General features: G+C 39.6%; 1 protein-coding gene across 6 annotated transcripts in view; it reads right to left on the reverse strand.

The window, feature by feature from the left end:
* The window catches only part of ZNF521 (zinc finger protein 521), a 420,518-nt gene that overhangs the window by 342,640 nt on the left and 54,847 nt on the right, over positions 1-23,031 (reverse strand). For all 6 annotated transcript variants that reach the window (XM_077492591.1, XM_077492590.1, XM_077492589.1 and 3 more), the window contains one exon: positions 22,459-22,638. In XM_077492591.1, the coding sequence (XP_077348717.1) occupies positions 22,459-22,638 (180 nt within the window). The remainder of the gene's footprint in view (positions 1-22,458; positions 22,639-23,031) is intronic.

Here is a 23,031-nt window from a genome sequence, read left to right on the forward strand (position 1 = left end):
AGGGACATTTTGTAGGCCCGTATTATTAAACCATGCCCACTGTTCAAAGAGATGTGGCCACATGTCACAGCATTCTTTTTTGGGGTCCCCAAGGGTGCCCCAGGTTTTGTACAATGCTAGCAACTCCTCTGCTTAGCCCAACATACAACTTGAGAAGGAGTTCAGTAATAGTCTACATAGCTCCCTCAATATAGGTTTCCCTTAAAGAATAGACTGCGTTGAAAAAAGGAAGTCAAGGTACAGTAAAAAAAAAAGAAAAGGGAAGAAAAATTAAGCCTGTTGTAGCAAGAGATTAAACCAGTTAAGGGCTACTTTTTGTTCTGCTTTCAGTTTGAAGTACACATAACCTACAGCATTTACAGATCCTTCACACAACAGTCAACTACAGTGCCTAGATGTCCTCTGGGATCAGATAACTCACTGCCGCCTACACATCAGTTATCCTTCCAGCACAACCAGCAGCAATAATTCACAGGACACCTGCAGATCAGGTCAAACTGACACTTTCAACTTGTGATTAAAACAAAAATATGCAACTATGGAGCATTTCCATATTAAATAAACAATGAAAAATATGATCTGATCACCTAGATCCCAACGACAGAGAGTTAGCGATTCCTTTAAAAAACAACTAAGTATAACAAAGCATGTTAGAACTATATTTAGGTAACTTTAGAGGCTGAATTATATGCTGCATCAAAAAGCACAATGTATAGAAGTATATGAAAGAGTTACGATAATCAGCACCAAGGGTCCATAATCTGCTTGTAATAGCCACTCATTTTGCTTCCTTTGTTTTGCTTCTCAAGAGCAAACTTGCTCACACACAGAGCTGCAGTCACTTCCAATTTTCCAGGAAGCTGTGAAGGTCAATTGGCTCAGTTCACAAACACCAGATGTAGCTAAGACAGGTAAATGTGGCAATCTTTCACTGGTCACTTTGACTGTACTCCACAATGCTCAGATCTCAACAGAAGAAATAAAATAGGAAAGTTAACCACTGCGCTACCTAAACCTAAACACAGTCAAAGTAAAACAGACATTTCAGCTCCAATGCCATCTGATTGCTATTAAAAAGGGTTTTAGGGATGAAGAAAAATTCCAGGCACATTCTGAATCCACAGCTTCCAGACATGTGTAATCAGCTCTATCCAATAAAAATGTGTACTTTTTCCACTGCAGAAACTCTACACGGCCTGGATTTTGTGTTGTCAGCTCTGCTCTTGTCTCTTAATGATCAAGTGTTCTGTATACAGGTTTGGGAAAATGACCGATATAGCATTTAAAAACTGGATTGCTTTATGAACTTGCTTTGTATTTGCTGCCCCTTTAGGGAAATATTAATTTGAACTAGTTTGTATATATGTGTATCAATCAGATGCCTGTTGATACCATCGTTTGCATGTTGTCAAATAAATTAAAGCGGGAGTCCGCCGGGAGTCCGGGTTTTTTTTTTTTTAAAGCCAGCAGCTACAAATACTGCAGCTGCTGACTTTTAAAATAGTGACACTTACCTGTCCAGCGCGCCCGCGATGTCGGCACCCGAAGCCGATCTCTCGATCGTCTCTCGGGTGCTGCCGCCGCCATCTTGGGTATGGGAATCAGGAAGTGGAACCTTTCGGCTTCATTTCCCGGTTCCCTACTGCGAATGCGCGAGTCGCACTGCACAATAAGGATGGACCCGCTGCCTCTGGGATCTGTGCGTTTCCCAGCAGGCAGCGGGGGACTTTCGGAAAGGGACGTAATCAACGACCCTTTCCGCAGAGAGCTATCCCGGAAGTGGGTGCAGATACCTGTACTGTACAGGTACCTGCACCCCCCTCCCCCCTGAAAGGTGCCAATTGTGGCGCCGGAGGGGGGGGGGGATTCCAATGAGCGGAAGGTCCACTTTAGGGTGGACCTCCGCTTTAAACAACTGGAAAGCATACGTTATACCTACAGTATGGTTTGGACAGTTAAGACAGACAACCCAAGGTTAGAAGAGGTTAGTAATTTTTTTCAGATTAGAGATGAATGAAAAACAAGGTCTGGCCTCACAGTTCAGAACAGATGTATGGATATGGACTATACAATCACTACACCGCAAATAAGCAAACTAGCTGAAAGAACAATGTTTGCACAGTCAGCAGTCAGACTACTTCCTAATTTTTCCTCTTACAAGAATCTGAGAGGAACATACTGTAAAAGGTTGTTTTGAGCCAAATAGAAAAAGTATATATTTGAAGATTCTGAGTGGAGTAAAATGACAGGCTCTCCGTATAAATAGTTTCCAATCAACACACAGGTTTCCAGCCTTCCTAGAAATTCCTTTAATAGACAAATTCTCTACATAGGGGTCACTTCATGCAGCATCAAAAAAGGAATACTGGTTGCAACATCTGTGGCTTCACTGACTTTCCTCTGCCTTTGTCAGCTGATTTCTCTTGAGGGACCCCCTGCCTGATATAAGCAAAGCCCTAACTTCATTCTATTTTGCTTGAAAGAATTAGACATGAAGTCAGGTTAAAAAAAAATTATGTACTATAAAATAAATTTTTCTTCAAGTCCCTTCAGAAACATAGGAATCCAGCAATTCTCAAACAGTCATGAGGTTCAGACACTGATAAACTCAAACACAATTAAACCAGTCCCCATATAACCCTACCTCCAATTGTCATGCTTCCAGTTTTGTGAGCAAACAGAAAATAGAGATAATGACACAGACACAAAGAAAAAGAGAAATTTGCATTTTCTTAATTGTCCATTGAGGTGCACAGTCATTTAATAATTCTGAAAGAGTTGGGACACCCAAAAGCAGTCCAGCTGAGGGGTGTAATGCAGCCACTGAGAAGTCCGATAGATATGGAGATCATATGCCTTAATAAGGGCAATTTGAATAACAGGTCAAGCAAAATAGGGGCAATTCCATGACCAAGGGGAGGACTCTAGGGATTAAACTGATGCTCCAGTGTAGGACAGCCAACATCCACTAAAGAAAAGCTGTCACCTGAAGTGTGACGAGCCTTAACCAGTTATAGAGGACCAACTAACACTACCTATAAAACAGATGAAAGAAACCCACACTACCCAAATGGAAGAAAACAGACTGTACTGGGAAAAAAGATCCCTAAAGAGAAGTTTAATAGGCATATTATGTACAAAATAAGACCAGCAGGTCAATAGCAGGAGGCTTAAGTTTAGCATTTCTAACCCTTAAAGTCAGGGTAAGGAAGGAGCAAGATAAGAAGTTACCTGATCAGAAAGCCAATCTTGCAAAACAAAGAGATAGCTGTTGGATTCCTTGTAGCATAACAAATCTGATTGTTAGAAGGAAATTAGCCACAGGACATGTGGAAACTAAGGGGTGCTAAACCTGAATCCTCTTAAAGCCAAATGCACACACAGAGAAGCAAAAAAGAGGGTATATTGTAATCCAGACTGGGAGTTAGAGAGCCCCAAGATAAAGGAAGAAAAAAAAAAGGAGTGCTTCCAACCAAATATCCAAGGTAGTTCCTGAGGAGTAATGGACCAAATGTGAACCCTGACTAGCCAATTACGCACTATACATGTCTCCAAGAATCATATAACCTAGTAGTACTAATAGGACATTTTGACCGAGCATAAAATAAAGGAAGGGATCTGAGAAGACTTCCTCAGAAGACTGTAGTTCAGCTAGAAAGCCATCTTCCAGTGACTAGGGCCCCTCAAGGTTTCCAGATATAAAAAGGAGGTTAGAATTCTGATTTAAAGCATTAAATGTAAAGCCTTAACAATTTTGAAAAGGTGTTTAATGAAAAAGACAAAAACGTGGTGCATGAAGAATATTTTAGCTGCAGCAAGATCTTATTGAGACCTGGCTGCTGACCCTCCAGTAATGAATAGTTCCCTGCAAACAGGAAAGGCTCGGCTCAGGTGCCCCCATAGCAAGCTGCTTACCACCTTAATATCAGCACTTTTTTTATTTCCAAAAAATCGTGACAGAAAAATAAAATTATGAGGATCACCATGTGTTGTCTACTTTGAAAAAGGTCATTTTTTTTGGATGTTCGTACTGGGGAACGCCAATCTATCCATTTGATAGTATATCAACATGGATTACTGGAGTATATGTGGTCTCCTCCAGACCACCAAGCAATAAATCCCATCTCAAAGGGTAAAATCTCCACTACATTGTCTGGAGGGGCTCAGATTATTCAGTGAGTTTTCACTCATATACAGTAGGAAGGACTTAAAACAGTGGCTAACTTAAGTGTCATCCATTGAAGCGGAATAAGCTTCCAAAGACGACAACGCCATTCAGAAGCAGTATGGTTGCGGGCCAATGTAACCCATAGCAGTGGGGCCATTCTATGTGGATCTTTGAGAAGACATTTTGCAACACATAGCAGTGGACAACTTTGTTCAAAGTGAGGTAAGACCTTACATACTTTCTAATCCAGGCAGCTGATGCCAATGAGACCAAGTCACTACAGGTAGGCAATGGAACGAGATCAGAGAGACTGGATGGAACTAAATTATTTTGCAGCTTACCAATTCTTAGCCCTTGTACACACGGTCGGACATTCCGACAACCAAATCCGTCGGATTTTGTCCAAAACTGTTGCATACACAAGGTCGGACAAAGTTGTCGGAAAATCCGATCGTTCAGAACGTGATGACGTTATTTCGTTATGACGGGACTATGTTCAGGCTAGTAGCCAATAGCTTTGATGTAGGAATTTGATCTGAGCATGCGTGGCACTTTGTCCGATCGGAATTCTCTACACATGGATCAGAGTATGTCGGATCAAAGCATTTTGTCGGAAAATTTTACCAACAAGTTGGAAAACTTGGTCCGTCGGATGCTCCGATGGAAACAGTCCGATGGAGACCACACACAGTCGGAATATCCGACAAAACGGTTCGATCTGAGGGACACATTCCGTCAGAATCTCCAACCGTGTGTACAAGGGCTTAGATTGGATGGCTGCATTGGATTTTATTTTTAGATTCTTTTGTCCTGCCAATAAGTCTGTTTTTCAACAGAACAAGCTGACCTTAATATGTAGCAGTTAGAGGGTTGACCTTTTACCATTGACAGTGGTGCTTACAACGACCCTGATGGGTTTACTTCCTCTTTGATTCCCTGCAAAGGCAAGGCATAATGGACTACTATGCATCGCATAGTAGCCCATTATGTGTCACTTACCTGACACAGGAGCCAGCGAAGTCACTGCTGTCCCCTGTAGTCCGCCGCATCCATCTTCTCGGTGGGTCTCGCAGCTCCGCCACTGTCATTCGGCGAAGCCGTGATGACGTCACTCCCGCGCATGTGCACGGGAGCCGAGACGCGCGGCATCTTTGTTATTGAGGATGCCACGCTCAGTGCGCCTGCGCGCCGCTGTCTACGCCGCATGCGCCGTAGACAGCGGTGCCCGTCTTCGGGCAAATATCTCCTAAACTGTATAGGTTTGGGAGATATTTCTTGGACCTACAGGTAAGCCTTAATCTAGGCTTACCTGTAGGTCAAAGTGGTTTGTAAGGGTTTACAACCACTTTAAGTAAAATCTTGACCAAAAAAAAAAGACTGAAACTGCCTAAAAGGTGTTGGCGGAGTTTGGCTTTAATGTGGTAGTGTATTTAAAAGAGCATCTAACAAGGTTTTCCTCCAGACTATTAATTCTGCTGTCCAAAGGTATCTCAGTTTGGAGGCACTCTAATACAAGGAGGTGTGTTACTGGCTTTACCACCTGGTTAAAAACAGAAGGAAGAATGGCAAAAAAAATAAAAATAAAAAAGCAAAATGCAGATACATTTTTTTTGTTATATCATATATTTTTATATTTATATATATTTTAATATCACGTTAACCAGTACCAAATGTTGGGTAGCTCCCAAGGCCTCAAGCTCAAAAAGCTTACTCCCTTAACCAGCTGTCAGAGGCAGGATCACACTGGGAGCCGTGCCATGGCTCTGGACCTCGTAAGGCACCCCCTGCAAGTAACTAAGGCAGTAAACAAAGGTCTGGCAAGTGCAACAATGAAGAGCTTGGTGCCCAAAAGGACACAGTCCGAGCTGGCATTCCACAATCTTGCAGTTGGTTCTGGGTACAGCTTCCAAAGTGGTTGAAGATATGCCAATCATGATAGGTACTATGTAGAAACTAGCTCAAGCAGTGGTGTGGAAATCTTAAATTAAGTTACGAGAGGAAAAAAAAAAATGTAAAAATAAAAATGTAAAAATATATATATATATTAGTGGTGTAACTGCGGCAACAAGGCTCAGCTGCAGGAATTGCCTACGTTACATTGCTTTTATATCTTTTGCCACTATGGGCGCGCACCCCCCGCTCGCTCATTGAGTCGATGCGAGTGCCCCGCCGTCGCAATCACTGCCGGACTCCCGCAGTCACTCGGGGCACATGGAGAACTGGGATCTGTGTGTGTAAACACACAGTTCCTGGTTCTCTGAGGTGAGAACAGATTGTCTGTTCATACAGAGTATGAACAGTGATCTTTCATCTCCCCTACACAGTCCTCTACCCCCTTCAGTTAGAACACACAATAAGGAAAACATTAACCCCTTGATCGCCCCCTAGTAGTTAACCCTTTCACCGCCAGTGAAATTTTTACAGTAATCTATGCATTTTTATAGCACTGATTGCTCCCAAAAATGTGTCAAAATTGTCTGATGTGTCCATCATAATGTCGCAGTCCCGATAAAAAAAAAAAAAAAAAAAAAAAAAATTTGCAGATCGCCGACATTACTAGTAAAATAAAAAAAACGTTATAATAAAAATGCCATAAAACTATCTCCTATTTTGTAGACGCTATAACTTTTGCGCAAACCAGTCAATATACGCTTATTGTGATTTTCTAAACCAAAAATATGTAGAACAAGAATACATATCGGCCTAAACTGAGGAAAAAAATTTTTTTTTATATATATTTTTTGGGGGATATTTATTATAGCAAAAAGTATGGGTTTTTTTCAACATTGGCGCTTTTTTGTTAATAGCACAAAAAATAAAAACCACAGAGGTGATCAAATACCACCAAAAAAAATCTCTATTTGTGGGAAAAAAAAGGACGTCAATTTTGTTTGGGTGCAACGTCGCACAACTGCCCAATTGTCAGTTAAAGCAGCGCAGTGCCAAATCGCAAAAAGTGCTCTGGTCAGGAAGGGGGTAAAATCTTCCGGGGCTGAAGCAGTTAAACTTTTTTCAGTAGAGCTGAATAAAAGGGTGTCCAACCTCCTAAGACACTAGCAAAAGAAACGCGGGCATGACAGTTAAAGGTGGAGTTATACCGGGACCGGATTTTAGGTGGCAGGATTTAATGCCCGTGTCCCTGGTGAATGATAAATAAAACAGAATTGTAGCCAAGCAGCTAACTATAAAAATAAAAAAATCCATATCAAGTTGACCAATTAAAACTTTTTTTTTTTTTTTTTTTTTTTTTTACAAAAGGTACCGATTTCTGCATATGCATTATCTCCCAAAAGTGAATACACCCCTCACATTTTTGTATATATATTATTATATCTTTTCATGTGACAACACTGAAGAAATTACACTTTGCTACAATGTAAAGTGATTGCACAGCTGGCAACAAACGTGAGTACACCCCTAAGTGAAAATGTCCAAATTGGGCCCAAAGTGTCAATATTTTGTGTGGGCACCATTATTTTACAGCACTGCCTTAACCCTCTTGGGCATGGAGTTCACCAGAGCTTCACAGGTTGCCATTGGAGTCCTCTTCCACACCTCCATGACGACATCACGGAGCTGGTGGATGTTAAAGACCTTGCGCTCCTCCACCTTCCATTTGAGGATGCCCCACAGATGATCAATAGGGTTTAGGTCTAGAGACATGCTTGGCCAGTCTATCACATTTACCCTTAGCTTCTTTAGCAAGACAGTGGTTGCCTTGGATGTCGTTATGTTGGAATATTGCTCTGCGGCCCTGTCTCTGAAGGGAGGGGATTGTGCTCCACTTCAGTATGTCACAGTACATGTTCCCTCAATGAACTGTAGCTCTCCAGTGCCGGCAGCACTAATGCAGCCCCAGACCATGACACTCCCACCACAATACTTGACTGTAGGCAAGACAAACTTGTCTTTGTGCTTCTGACCTGATTGCCGCCACAGATGCTTGACACCATCTGAACCAAATAAGTTTATCTTGTTCTCATCAGACCACAGTACGTGGTTCCAGTAATCCATGTCCTTAGTCTGCTTGTCTTCAAACTGTTTGCAGGCTTTCTTGTGCATCATCTTTAGAAGAGGCTTCCTTCTGGGACGACAGCCATGCAGACCAATTTGATGCAGTGTGCAGTGAATGATCTGAGCACCGTCCGGCTGACCCCCACCCCCCACCCCTTCAACCTCTGCAGCAATGCTGGCAGGACTTGTATGTATTTCCCAAAGACAACCTCTGGGTATGATGCCAAGCAAGTGGCACTCAACTTCTTTGGTCAACCATGACAAGGCCTGTTCCGAGTGGAACCTGTCCTGTTAAACCGCTGTATGGTCTTGGCCACCGTGCTGCAGTTCAGTTTCAGGGTCTTGGCAATCTTCTTACAGCCTAGGCCAGTGATGGCAAACCTTGGCACCCCAGATGTTTTGGAACTACATTTCCCATGATGCTCAACTACACTGCAAAGTGCCAGAGCATCATGGGAAATGTAGTTCCAAAACATCTGGAGTGCCAAGGTTCGCCATCACTGGCCTAGGCCATCTTTATGTAGAGCAACAATTCTTTTTTTTCAGATCCTGAGAGAGTTCTTGCCATGTTGAACTTCCAGTGACCAGTATGGAAGAGAGCAATAACACCAAATTTAACAGACCTGCTCCCCATTCCCACCGGAGACCTTGTAACACTAACAAGTTACATGAGGGGAGGGAAAATAGCCAATTGGGCCCAATTTGTATATTTTCACTTATGGGTGTACTCACTTTTGTTGCCAGTCGTTTAGACATTAATGGCTGTGTGTCGAGTTATTTTGAGGAGACAGCAAATTGACGCTGTTGTACAAGCTGTACACTTACTACTTTACATTGTAGCAAAGTGTCATTTCTTTAGTGTTGTCACATGAAAAGATGTAATAAAATATTTACAAAAATGTGAGGGGTGTACTCACTTTTGTGAGATACTGTGTGAATATAGAGCGAGAGAGAGTTTTTTTGTTAGATGCTAGTGCCATATATGTATAGAAACAATGCGCTGTTCATGTCATTAGCCTGCATACAGCTTACACATGAGATAAATTCCACACATGTGAACATTGTTTGAAGATCTATTCTCTGATCTGTACAGGAGCACAACTGTCAAGGGACCATCTCCTGACTACCTATATAACCCCAGCAATGAACTCATCCAGGCAGATTATTAATGCTACGAAAGGGGACTGCAGGGAGCATGCTCAGTACAAAAACTGCATACAGAATTAATGAGAATGCCAAGCAGGTTTTCCAGAGAAAAGAAAACAAAACTTGCAAAAAGTCTAACTGGAATTTAAGGGACGTATTTTTGGGAGTTCATCTGAGCACAGACTACTATACCCTTAACTGTTAGAGTCACCATTTATGCACATTGAAAAAAAAAAAAAAAAAAAAAGAAGTATGGCCATGTCTGTGCCCAATGCCTAACTAGTCATAGTATTGAATCTCCACTAGTTTTTAAAAGAAAAATGCACAAATAGTAGGTAAAATAGATAAAAAGATATTAAACTCTCAAAACACAAAAAGCAAATAAAAAAAATAAATGATATACCAAATTTATGTTACCCGATTTTTTAACCAAACTCATTTTGCATTGTACAAATTGCCGATTTATCTTGCACAAGAGGTACTTGAAAAAGCTCACATCTACATTTAACTACAAATCTTAAAACCTGTAGCTTTTAGGATAATTATTGTAAAAGAAAAATACTAAATTAAGCAAAGGCACTGTACAGAACATTTTGTAACGTTTATTTGGTAGAGCCCACAAGCACTCCCTGCTTTGGCAGTAATTAAAACGGCACTACCCTATACCATATTAAAAGTTGTATTTTACAAAAGGAAGGAATCCAACACAATGTATCAGGGTGATCCCCTTTCCCAAATGCCAACAGCCAAATATTTAAAGGACGATAAGCCATTTAAGTACTCAAAAGTAGTAATTATCACACAATTACAGAAAGATCTGAGTGGGTGGAGTTGAGGTTACTTGTAGCATGAAGAGGTCCAACAAACTCATTTCTTGTGTGGTATGTAAAAAGGACAACCATATTTGATTATATGCTATGGCTGTAGTAAATCCTTGAAAAGGAATGGTCATTTCTAATCCTCAAGAATGACATCAATTCCAAAAAAGTAAATGGAAAAAATCCTTTCCAAATCAAGATTCGTGTTTTTAAAACAATTTTTTTTTTTATCAAAAACTGCATGTTTAAAGCTAAAGAGATTATCTGCATAGGAAGTGTAATGATGACTTGTTTAAAGGATTCAATTATTCTTTTATTAGAGAAAAGTTTTACATTAAATAGAAATTCTCAGAACACACAGCTTACAGCTAAATGTAGGACTCTGAATATTTCATGCTCAAGTTTGTTTTATGTTGAGAGGAAAGCTATTGCTCCAGAATAGGGAAAATTGTGAGTCCTTGCTTTTTTTTAAAATATAAATATCTAATTTTAAGATATAAAAAAACTAGACAATTATGCTGTGGCTGCATATACAGTACATAGATTTCATATATTAAACCACTTTCTTAAACAATTAAGACACAGTAAGGGAAGTAAAATATAAAAATGTAATTCAAATTTATAAATTGTAAAACTTTTTTTTAGAATGTTCTTTTGATCGGATCATTTATTGTGAAAAAAAAATGTCTGTAACTGCCTTAATTATAGTTTTGCTGCAAGACAAAACACTTCCAGGACTCATTCTTAACATTTCTGGTAGGATTCAAAAACAGATTTTGGCAAATACACTATCTAGTTCTAGTTGTTCAGTTATTTGACTTCTCAATTACAAACAATATTAAAAAAAAAAAAAAAAAAAAAAAAAAAAAAAAAAAAAAGGTACAAAATAGTTCCATTCAGTGTTTTTTTTTTTTTTGCGCTATACACGCTTAAAGCATGTACAAAAACACACACATTTTACCCACTGCAGTACTGGACTCGCACCTCCTTCCGGCCAAGAACAATTTTCAGATTTTAGCTCTGACACATTTTGAATGACAATTACTCAGTCACGTAACACTGTACCCAAATGAAAGGTTTGATTTTTTTTTTTTTAGACATACAGAGCTTTATATTAGTGGTATTTAACCACCACAGTATATATTATATTATATATCTCTACGTTTGAAAAACAAACGTGTTTTCTTAGTTTCTGTTATAAAATTTAGCAAATAATCTTTCTTCATAAATTTGGGCCAAAATTTATTCTGCTACATTGTTTTCGTAAAAAGTAAAATGCCATTTTAACCACTTAAAGAACGCTCAAAGCATATATACTGTGGCAGTGCGGCTCTATTGTGCGAACTGATGAACCTGTACATTGTTTCATGCAATAGATAGTGTGGGCGTCCATCTTCCACCTGCGATGTAAACAAGGCAGACATCTGTTCTGACAGGGGACAACATGGACACCTGCTGCTCCTGGTGATTAGGAACAGTGATCTCTGTGTTGTTCCCGTCAGCCCTTCCCCCACACAGTAAGAAAGCAGCAACAGGGAACACATTTAACCCTTTGATCGGCCCTAATGTTAACCCCTTCCCTGCCAGTGCCATTTATACAGTAATCAGTGCAATCTTTTTAGCACTGATCCACTGTATTGGTGTCACCGGTTCCCAAAAATTGCCACTTGGGGTCAGATTTGTCCGCCGCAATCCCGCTAAAAATCGTTCTTAAAAAAAGTCCATAAATCTATCCCTTAGTTTGTAGACGCTATAACTTTTGCGTTAACCAATCAATATAGGCTTACTGGGATTTTTTACGGAAAATATGTAGAAGAATACATAGTGACCTAAATTGATGAAGAAATTTGCTTATTTACTTTTTTTTGGATATGTATTATAGCCAAAATTAAATATTGTTTTCTTTTCAAAATGGTCGGTTTTTGTTTATAGTGCAAAAAATAAATTATCAAATACCACCAAAAGAAAGCGCTATTTGTGGGAAAAAAGGGCAACCATTTTATTTGGGTACATCGTCGCATGACCACGCAATTGTCAGTTAACGTAACACAGTGCCGTATCGCAAAAAAATGGCCTGGTCATTAAGGGGATAAATCCTTCCGGGGCTGAAGTGATTAACACAAGTCTTTTCTTACACACAGCATAGGCATACTTCGGAGACATAGCAGTACCTCCAAGTATGGAGGTACCACATGTGTGAGACTACTTCATAGCCTAGATGCAGGGACCCAAAGGGACCCAAAATCCAAGGAGCACCATAGAGCCTTCAAGGATCAATAAATGATATATAGATATATATACAATGGAGCACCCAGCCAGCTGTTTATGTAAAGTGGCAGGATAGGAAGCAGTTAAAACTTAAAGTGTATTCTTTTGGGATAGAGTGCGACAGGGTTTGACCCTCTGTCAGGTTTTTATAGCAGTAGGCATTCCCTACTGGGGAGATTAAATCACTCTATTTTTTAAATAAGGAGGGGAAATTAATTTTAGCATTTTAGCATTTTTCCTAGAAAAAATGGTTATGGTAATTCTTTCAATGTAGACACTTGTTCCAGGAACAATAGCGAATGAAATTGACCCTAAATAGAATTTCCAAAAAACAATGTGTGTAGTGTGACATCATTTGACTGAACTACTATTAAGCAGGCCATACACTAGTAGACCACTGTTTAACATGTTAGCTTTAAAAACATTTGTTCGATTTTCTAATAGTTAGCTCAAATAGAGGATTGGTTTTTACCACAGTGAAAAATTTTTTTTTTTAAAAGGCAGGATGGAAATTTTTTCTCGAATTAACAAATTTTCCAAGTGTATGTAGCTTTTGTTCAGGAAAGTCCAGGCATTCCAAAATCAAACGTTAAAAGCAAACAAAATTTGTAATTACTTTTCCAAGACATTCATCAAATAATTGAATGTACTAAGAATTTTCATATGAATGTTTATTCAAAAATCTCCTAGTGTATGGCCGGCGTAAGTGTCTCCCATGATAGTATTTTGTAGCTTACAGTGTAAAATGCATCTCTCTATAGTTGTACACTATAGTATTTACATTTTACCTGTCATCTACAACACTTTGTGCCAGTAACGTTTACCAGTGTAAATTTTTTTTTTTTTTTAACACCCATAAAAAAAATGTTTGCTATGAAAACATATTTAATACTATGTCCAGAAATAAAACGCAGAGAAGCACGCAAAAAATAAATGAAAAAAGTTTCTCCTTTCTTGTAACCATTGCAACAGTACCACTGTTTTCAGAGAAAACTTTCTGACTCTCATTCCTCAGTGATTTTTTGAGTCTGTGCAGAGACATGGGTATGCCTAAACTGAACTAGCAGGTAAATTTGTAGAATACAGAGTTCAATAGTGGTTAATAATGAATCTTAAAGTGCTAAGCCCTCCCTTGTGCTGTTTTGTGAAAATAAGAGGTGAACTGTGCCAAATTTTACTTTACTGTTATCTGATAAAGCTCAATGCAAATGCAATTATTTTAATTACTTTTCAAGCTCCAAAACATAACTATGGAAATATCTGCAAGATGAAAAAAAAATTCTCACATTACTTAAATAATCAATATAGACTTCTCTGCACATGATGTGAATTGTTCATTGAAACGCACTATCACTTTTCCATGCAAATCAGCCTCTAATCTTTCTCCCAATGGTTATCTGTCTAGTCTGGATAATAAAATTCAACAAGCTTAACTCACTTACCTACGCGTTCATAAAAACAAAAACAAAAACGAGGTTGCATTTTGTTCCCCATTTTGTTTAAGTGCAATTCTTACCAGAACCACTTTTGCTGTGTATTTTTTTTCTCAATCATTATTCTACAAGCATTTCCTAGTGATCTGCTGTTAGAGCTGCACTGCAATAACTCGAAAGGCATGGCTATGGCAAAGCTCCACAAGAACTAAAACAAAAATAGTATTTATTCTTTCATATAAAAAGGGAGTGCCATCAGCTGTTGGTACTGTGATATTTTGTAACGCAAATATTTAGTACTGCTGCATTCCATCAGTCGGATCATCTTTGTAAACAAAGAACCGAATATGACAGATGTCCTGAAATAATTAAGATAACAGACTAGATTTACAAAAGGGCAAGCTGACCAATGCACAGTCACAAAAAAAATACAGGCAATGCTCATAAAATTTTATTTTCAACCATTCCTATGCTGCACACGCGGTATGTCCATTGCCAGTTATCAGGTACATTTATACGATATACCTACCAATCTTTTGAGATGGGAATGAGGGACACCTACTAGCAAACGTATGTGGGCATAGAACACGCCCCTGCCATGCCCCTTAAAGGGTTAATTAAATCCACAAATGCTTTTTTTTACCACCAATATTCCTTTAGATTGGCTTTTAAAATCATATAAGGATCCAGGTCAAGACTCACCTGGCAACGTGGAGGGAGGGGCCTGATATGGGCGCCATGCAGGTGGTGCCAAGCCCATTACCCGTGGGGTGTACCTGTGATGAAATCAGAGCGGCCGGGCTGAGCAGCGGTGATTTTCGAGTGCCCCCCCCCCCACCGGCTACGGGGGGGAAGGAACAGCACAGCGCCATGTACCAGCAGTGGAGAGCCAGCAAGAGGAGTGCCAGAGAGCCATCGCTTACGGGTTCCTGGGCACCTCCGGGCTACCAGAGCACACCCTCCTCCCCCCCCTTCTCTCTCCTGTACTAGTAGAACGGATTTCATGGTGAAGGTAGTAAATCTTACCAAGTCTGGGGTGAGTACGCTGAAAATGCTGGAAAATAATGGAAAGGGTAAGACACGTTGCAGCTAAATTGGATATACAGCTATACTGTATAGAATTAAACCCTCAGTGTGTCTAGGATGTTTCCACGCTCCCCCTAGTGGCTTTTAAAATTGACAAATGTATCAATTTAGGATTTGGATGAAGTGTTTAGTGCTGGGAAACACTTTTTGGAAGATAAAAAGTGCATTTATATACAACTATATGGATCAGACCAAAATAAGGGACAAATGAGGAGGAAAGGAGGGACATTGCTCCAAACCAGGGACAGTTGGGAGCTATGATGATATTACTGTGCCACATACGTTTTTACACTACAGTGTGCCTTATGTAACCGATTGTACTGCAACTCCAGAAATAAAAAAATATTGGGACGTTTCTCCAACTTCAGCTTTTTGAAGACTATCCTTACAGTTCTAACCCCTTTCCCACCCTCTTTTTTTCTTTGACTGAAGGCTGTTAGGAGCCAAGAAAAAACATTGTTTGTTAATCCTTAGTTTATAAACTAAACATAGAGGAGCCCCTGCTCTTGTGGTAAAATTTAAAAGACCTGACTCCCAGGGCTACAGATTCTGGAATCCAGTGCAAAATCTCAATCAACAGATGTGCACCACTAATCTATATTATGCAAATACAGCCATCAAAAAAGGTGTGTTTTTAAGAGAGACACATCAACCATTCTATGGGACAATTAATCCTACTTTATGGGAGGCTGCAATTATAGTCCGTAAATAATCCTACATTTAGCTAAATCAAGAAACGCTGATCTCTAAATTAACTAGAAGCAGGAGAATGGTTCTATTGATTTGCATGTGGAACTGAAAAAGGTTAATATAAATAAAACTCCCATGCTCACTTTAGGTTAGAAGCATCAATAGTGTGGTCAAGAATAGAAATAATATGTGCAAACCTACTAACCACCCTCAATTTCTGCTTGCTGCTGCCTTTGAAGCATCCTGATCCAAACATATTTTTACATAAACAGATCAGGTACTTGAACTTTAAAGTGGTTCTTAAAGAAAAAAAAAGTTTTTTTACCTTAATCCCTTGGCATCGGCCGTATGTATATATGTGGCCCTTTGTTTACAGCTTACCATGCTGAGAGCCCACTCCCAGCATGGTAGTCGGCATGGATCGGTAATGCATACTTGTGATTGGGATCTTTCCAATCATTTGACCACTGACAGCCAATAACAAGAGTAACCCGACCGTTGAAGACCCGGATGCTTGCCTCCACCTCCCAGGTTTTAGAACTTTTAAAGAGGGCTGGGAGCAAGTGGCTTGCTATGGGGGGGCACTCAGAAGGGGGACGGAGCCAGAAGCGCTGACAGAGGACCCCAGAAGAGGAGGATTGGGGTGCCTCTGTGAAAAACAAGTGCACAGAACAGGCAACTATAAAAATGTTTGTTAAGAAAAATCCCTTTTCCCCTTTACATTCACTTCACCTGGACAACCTCTTTGTAAAATTTTGGTTTTGGACAATTTGTTGTGTCCGTATTCTTAAACCTAGTTCTTGCTTGGCTGTTTAAGGATATATATAGACCACAGGTTATAATGTACAGTAGTTACTAACTTTAACAATACATCCAATGCACTGCTTTCTCAATACCCAACGTGAACCTGTTATTTAACCATTGCAGAGCAAAGCTACTAGTTCAAAGCAAGAAAGCAAATGCTTGCCAAAGCCAAACTATGCTGCCTTCCCTAGTCTATCATGCCCCCACAGATCCCCAAAATAATTGAATAGACATAACTTGTAATTCCGGATATAGAAACATACTTAATCTTACTTTCATTTGATAGTGCTGATATTTGGTTTTTGGCTGCTCAGCATTTAGTGCCATTATATAGAGATTAAGAGCTTCAAATCACAATTTGTAGATTACCCAGGGTTTCATCCTAAGAGGAGACTGAGGTTGAGGCAAAGTCAAAAGTAAGGTAGTTGATGGGGCCTGCAATAAAGCAAGCGCATTGTATTGCCCAATATAAGCAAAGTACAAGTTCACTTTAAGGGCACATGTACACAGAGCTCAAATAATGTTACTATTACAGGCATTAGGCTTTTTTTGCAGACTGTAAAAGCACTTCTAGGCAACCTATGCAAATTGTAGCTTTAAGCGGGTATTAGATGAGGAGCATTTACAGGCCGAGAAAAAAAAAAAAAAAAAAAAACACACCAAAAAAGGTACATTCAGGAGAGAAACTGATGAGCAGAAAAATACAGAATGCACCTAAAACGCTACTAGCATTTAAGGATAAGTTCAACTTCAAAAATAAATAAAATACTAAAACGCACAACTTTTAGCAGGAAAAGATCGCGGGCATTATGCAAGTATCATGCAGACTTGTCAGTGTATCTGTCTGCTCATCTCTTTTAAAATGGTGACAGCAAGCAGGTGGGGGAGGGGGGGGGGTTGTACCCTTGCAGATCGCCTGCAGAAAAACTGTCGTCTCTGCACCATGGTGTGAACGAGGCTCTTATGATTTCCTACATATTGGAATGCAATACAATTTTGATACAGATAAGGCTCATGTAAACGGGGGGGTTTGCATTTGCAAAGCACAACACAGGTCAGCAGATATCAATAGATGTCAATGGAGCAGTGTAGATTACCAGTTCAGAGGGTGCGTTTGGCCTGTTTTGCACGGCATTTCTGTAGAAAAAGCATGTTCTACTAATAAGCTGTGTTTAAAATGCAGGCAAAACATGTCACATACAGCATTTTATGGCAAATGCTGCCTTTTGCATCCAAGCACATGCTTTTGTGCATTATTTCACTCAAATGAAAAAGGCTGTGCTTGACAACCATCTACATGAACCCTCATTTTATTTTAATGAAAGAAAAAAAATGCATACTTTCTTACAGCTACACCATTATAAATAACATTGTGCATACAATTCTGTTGTATTGTATACCTGTATAATAGAGTGTCTTTTTTTCTTCATCTTTATTGAAAAAGAAAACATTACACACCAAATATTTACAGCATACTGTACGTGCTATATTGATTCCAATATCCTGTAAAAACTGTCCAGATTTAAAGTTATACTCTCCAGTCTTCCATAAAAGTAAAATTGCAAAAAAAGCAAGATAAAACACAACACACCTATTAGGTAGCATCTTTAGGGCACATACTAAGCACAAACGAAGATAAGATGTAGTCACAAAACAAAATTATATCTGCATGGAAAAGAAAAGCAGCACGTTAAAGCAGAAGAAAACCCATCCGTTATACAGTTACATTTCTGGCACGTGCCGGAAAAGTAACACTCCCATTGGTTGTGCTCTCAAGCAAACTGTCAAACCATCCAATGGCTGGTGTCATAACTGATCACATGTGCAGCATCATGGCAGTTGTAGATTAAACGGAGGCAAAGATGGCAGCTTCCTTGGCTGAAAACGATAAGGGGGGGGGGGGGCTACTTACACTTTAAGCTTAAGGTGGAACTAAACCCATCAATTTATGGTTTTCCAACACAATTACAGTGGATATAAAAAGTCTACACACCCCTGTTAAAATGTCAGGTTTCTGTTAAAAAAAACGAGACAAAGATCATTTCAGAACTTTTTCTACCTTTAATGTGACCTATAAACTGTACAACACAGTTTAAAAACAAGCTTAAAATCTTTTAAGGGGGGGGGGGGGGGGAGTAAAAATAAAATGCTAAAATAATGTGGTTGCATAAGTGTGCACACCCTCCTATAACTGGGGATGTAACTCTGTTCAGAATTAAGCAATCACATTCAAACTTATGTTAAATAGGAATCAGTACATGCCTGCTATTATTTAAAGTGCCTCTGATTAACCCCAAATAAAGTTCAGCTCTTCTAGTAGGTCTTTCCTGACATTTTCTTACTCGCATCCTGCAGCAAAAGCCATTATCCTCAGAGAGCTTCCAAAGCATCAGAGGGATCTCATTGTTAAAAGGTATCAGTCAGGAGAAGGGTACATAAGAATTTCCAAGGCATTTGATATACCATGGAACACAGTGAAGACCGTCATCATCAAGTAGAGAAAATATGGCACAACAGCGACATTACATCCCTCCAAAATTGATGAAAAGGCAAAAAGAAAACTGGTTAGGGAGGTTGCCAAGAGCCCTACAGCAACATTAAAGGAGCTGCAGGAATATCTGGCAAGTACTGGCTGTGTGGTATATGCGAGAACAATCTCCTGTATTCTTCATATGTCTGGGTTATGGGGAAGAGTGGCAAGACAAAAGCCTTTTTTTTTAAACCAAGAAAAATATCCAAGCCTGGCTAAGTTTTTGCAAAAACACACCCGAAGTCTCCCAAAAGCATGTGGGAAAATCTATTATGGTCTGATGAAACCAAGGTTGAATTTATTGACTATAATTCCAAAAGATATGTTTGGCGCAAAAACAACACTGCACATCACCAAAAGAACACCATACCCATAGTGAAGCATGGTGGTGGCGACATCATGCTTTGGGGCTGTTTTTCTTCAGCTGGAACAGGGGCCCAAGTCAAGGTAGAGGGAAATTATGAACAGTTCCAAATACCTGTCAATATTGGCACAAAACCTTCAGGCTTCTGCTAGAAAGTTAAACATGAAGGGGAACTTCATCTTTCAGCATGACAATGACCCAAAGCATACATCCAAAATCAACAAAGGAATGGCTTCACTAGAAGAAGATTAAAGTTTTGGAATGCCCCAGCCTGAGCCCAGACTACTTGAATCCAAATGAAAATCTCTGTGGTGATCTGAAGAGGGCTGTGCACAGGAGATGCCCTTGCAATCTGACAAATTTGGAGTGTTTTTGCAAAAAAGAGTGGGCAAATATTGCCAAGTCAAGATGTGCCATGCTGACAGACCCATACCCAAAAAGACTGAGCGCTGTAATTAAATCAAAAGGTGCTTCAACTAAGTATTATTTTAACCACTTGCTGAGCAGCCACCGCCGTTATATGGTGGCAGGTCAGTATGATTCTGCAAATTGCTGTAGGTGCACCTTTAATAGCGATAGCTGGTGGCCGCGATGTCTGCCGGCCACACGCCATTGCAGGAATGAGAGCCAGATTAGGGATCTGTCAATGTGAAAAGACAGATCCCCATTCTGATTAGGAACAGCAATCTGTCTCCTCCTCTAGTCAGTCCCCTCCCCACATCAGACGCTTATTGCGATTTTTTGGGACATTTATTATAGCAAAAAGTCAAAAAATTTTATAAATTTTTTTCAAAATCATTGCTTTTTTTGTTTCTAGCGCAAAAAAGAAAAAACGCAGAGGTGATCAAAACCACCAAAAGAAAGCACTATTTGTAGGAAAAAAGGACATACATTTTGTTAGGGTACAGCGTTGCACGACGAAGCAATTGTCAGTTAAAGCGACAAAGTGCCGTATGGCAAAAAATTACTTGGTCATTAGGGGGGGAAATCTTCCGGTCTGTAAGTGGTTAAGGGTGTGCACACTTATGCAACCATATTATAATTTTTTTTTACTTTTTACTTCCCCTCCACCTACAAGATTTCAGTTTGTTGTTCAACTGAGTTGTACAGTTTATAGGTCACATTAAAAAAGGTGCAAAAAGTTCTGAATTTATCTTGGTCTCATTTTTTTTACAACATAAAAACCTGACATTTAACAGGGGTGTGTAGACTTTTTATATCCACTGTACATTCAAGGCATGCCATGAACGATAGGTCACAGTTGCTTGTTTAAGTCAAATGACTGGTGTCAAAACTGATCACATGTGCAGCACCATGGCAACTACAGATCAAACAGAGGCCGAGATGGCACCTTCCCTGGATGTAAAGGAGAGGAGGATTTAGTTGCAATTTAAAGGGGTAGTATACTCCATTTTGCCATTTTTACCTACAGGTACGTTTATAATAAAGCTTACCTGTAGTTAAAATATCCCCTAAATGTACACAGTTTAGGAACCATTCCAGCAAGCAGCAGCCAGTATCGTTCCTTCGGAGTTCTGTGCAGTGTCTGGCAATCATCATTGCAGCTCGGCCAATCAGATGACTGGAGCCCGAGCAAGATTTCAGCCAGTATCGTTCCTTCAGAGTTCTGTGCCATGTCCGGCAATCATCATTGCAGCTCGGCCAATCAGACTGGAGCCCGAGCAAGATTTCAGTTTGCTGTTCAACTTATAGGTCACATAAAAAAAATGTGCACAGTTTAGGAACTATTCCAGCAAGCAGCAACCAGTATCGTTCCTTCAGAGTTCTGTGCCATGTCCGGCAATCATTGCAGCTCGGCCAATCAGATGACTGGAGCCCGCGAACCCAGAAGACGACTGAGTGAAGATGGAATCCCTGTCAGCGCGCCACTAAAGGGATTCATTCTAAAAGGTAAGTTTGACATAATGTGCATAATAGCACATTATGGCTTAAACAAGCAAGGAGGACCCAGGGGATCATTGGAAGTGCAGGAAAAAAAAAAAAGGGCAGGGCAGGTCAGTAATGAGGAAAAGATCAGGTGCTTTGCTTTTTTTTTTTCCTGTGTAGAACTTCCCCAGATCAGGCCTTTTTAACTTTGATCTTGGATGTTGAGGCTGTGGTGATAGACTATGTAACTGGAAGCAGGTGGAACTATGTGATGCTCACCTATGGGGGCTTTAGATCATACTGTACAGAAGACTATCTTTGTGAATTTGCATGTGTTATATTTCATTGTTGATAGTAATACTGAACCCTTACCATATAGTTTATTTCAGAAACAGAATTTTCATACAACCCTAACAATGATTAAATGGGTCAAATGTCCATTTTGACCAAGCTAAAGACTTTCTTTGAGAGGTGTGAGATCTATACTGCTTGCACCCATTTTTGGTATATGCAGAATCTTATTTCAACCTACAAACATATGTAAATCTGCACAAATTAATAGTGCTCCTTAAAAGAACATACAGCCAACAGGCAGAACCTGGACTGGTTCCAGAAATAGCAATTCCAAAGAAAAAAAAACAGCATTAAAAACTTTTCTGAAAACTATCAATATTTGCAAGCTAAAGTACAGCTCTCACTTATGTACAATTACAATTTTGATACAGAGCAGGGAAGAATGCCTACAGGCAGCGAATCGACAATTATATTTTACAACGCTTGCAAGTACACTTGTCAATCCCCAACTAGCAGGAAAAGAGAAAAAAAAAGTTAAATTATTTACACCCACCAACACATGCCACCAGGTTTAAGTCAACAAAACTATTACAAATTCTAAAATAGTGCTGGAGCTCTTACCAAGCATAATGCTTAACATAGCAAAGTGTATGTTTTACAAGAGTATGGCATCTGTTGACATTTCAGTTCCTGCTGAACCGCTCATGTACTGATTTATGGAAAATTTAGGTAAGCAGCAATCTGAGTGTGCAATTATTGTCTATTTCTCAGTAAGAAAATAGCTGCAATGTCTGATGTTTTATTTTTATTTTTCTGTCACGTTATTGGTAGAACTAGCATTCTAGAACACAATAGTCCTTTAATAAACAATGTAGCATAGGAAATGGCTTATGAGCAGACGTTAAGGTCAAATGAAGATGAACGGAAATTGTCAGGCTGTAATAAGAGTTATTTACCTGTCAGCTGACACTGACTGATTTTGTGTTCGGTGATATCACTCAGTGATTCAAACACCTGAAGGCAACTGTCACAGCTGTGAGTGGCTTCCTCCTCTAGTTCGTCTCCCTCCTCATGCCTTTTCTTACAATCTGGCTCTTCACCATCTTCAGACTTATCGTCTAGTTTACAGCTGGGGTCTGAAAAACAAGAAACACAGGACCTATGTGAACAGTGCAATGGGTTTCCGTAGAGCAAGTGGTTTTCAGACATAAAAACTGACAATGTAAAGGCATAAATGTTATCATTATACAACCAGTGAGGGAACTAAGAGCTGGTATGTTTGTACACAATTGTTGTGATGCTTTAGACGTAGATCTAAACCCAAATCACTAACATCTCAAAAGCTTTAATGTGATTAAAGCAGAACTCCACAAATGAATGCAGATCTGTACATATTTAATGTTATTTCCCAATACAAGTAGTGCAAGCACCAAAATCAGATTTCATATTTCATGCAATCCTCTGTATAAAAGAGCTCAGACCTGGGCAAAGAGAAGCATCACAAAGTGCCAATCAGTTGTGTTGAAGCA

This window comes from Lithobates pipiens, unplaced genomic scaffold (assembly GCF_037356315.1).
Source record: "Lithobates pipiens isolate NorthernLeopardFrog02 unplaced genomic scaffold, aLitPip1_a1.2 Scaffold_19, whole genome shotgun sequence".
Lineage (NCBI taxonomy): Eukaryota > Metazoa > Chordata > Amphibia > Anura > Ranidae > Lithobates > Lithobates pipiens.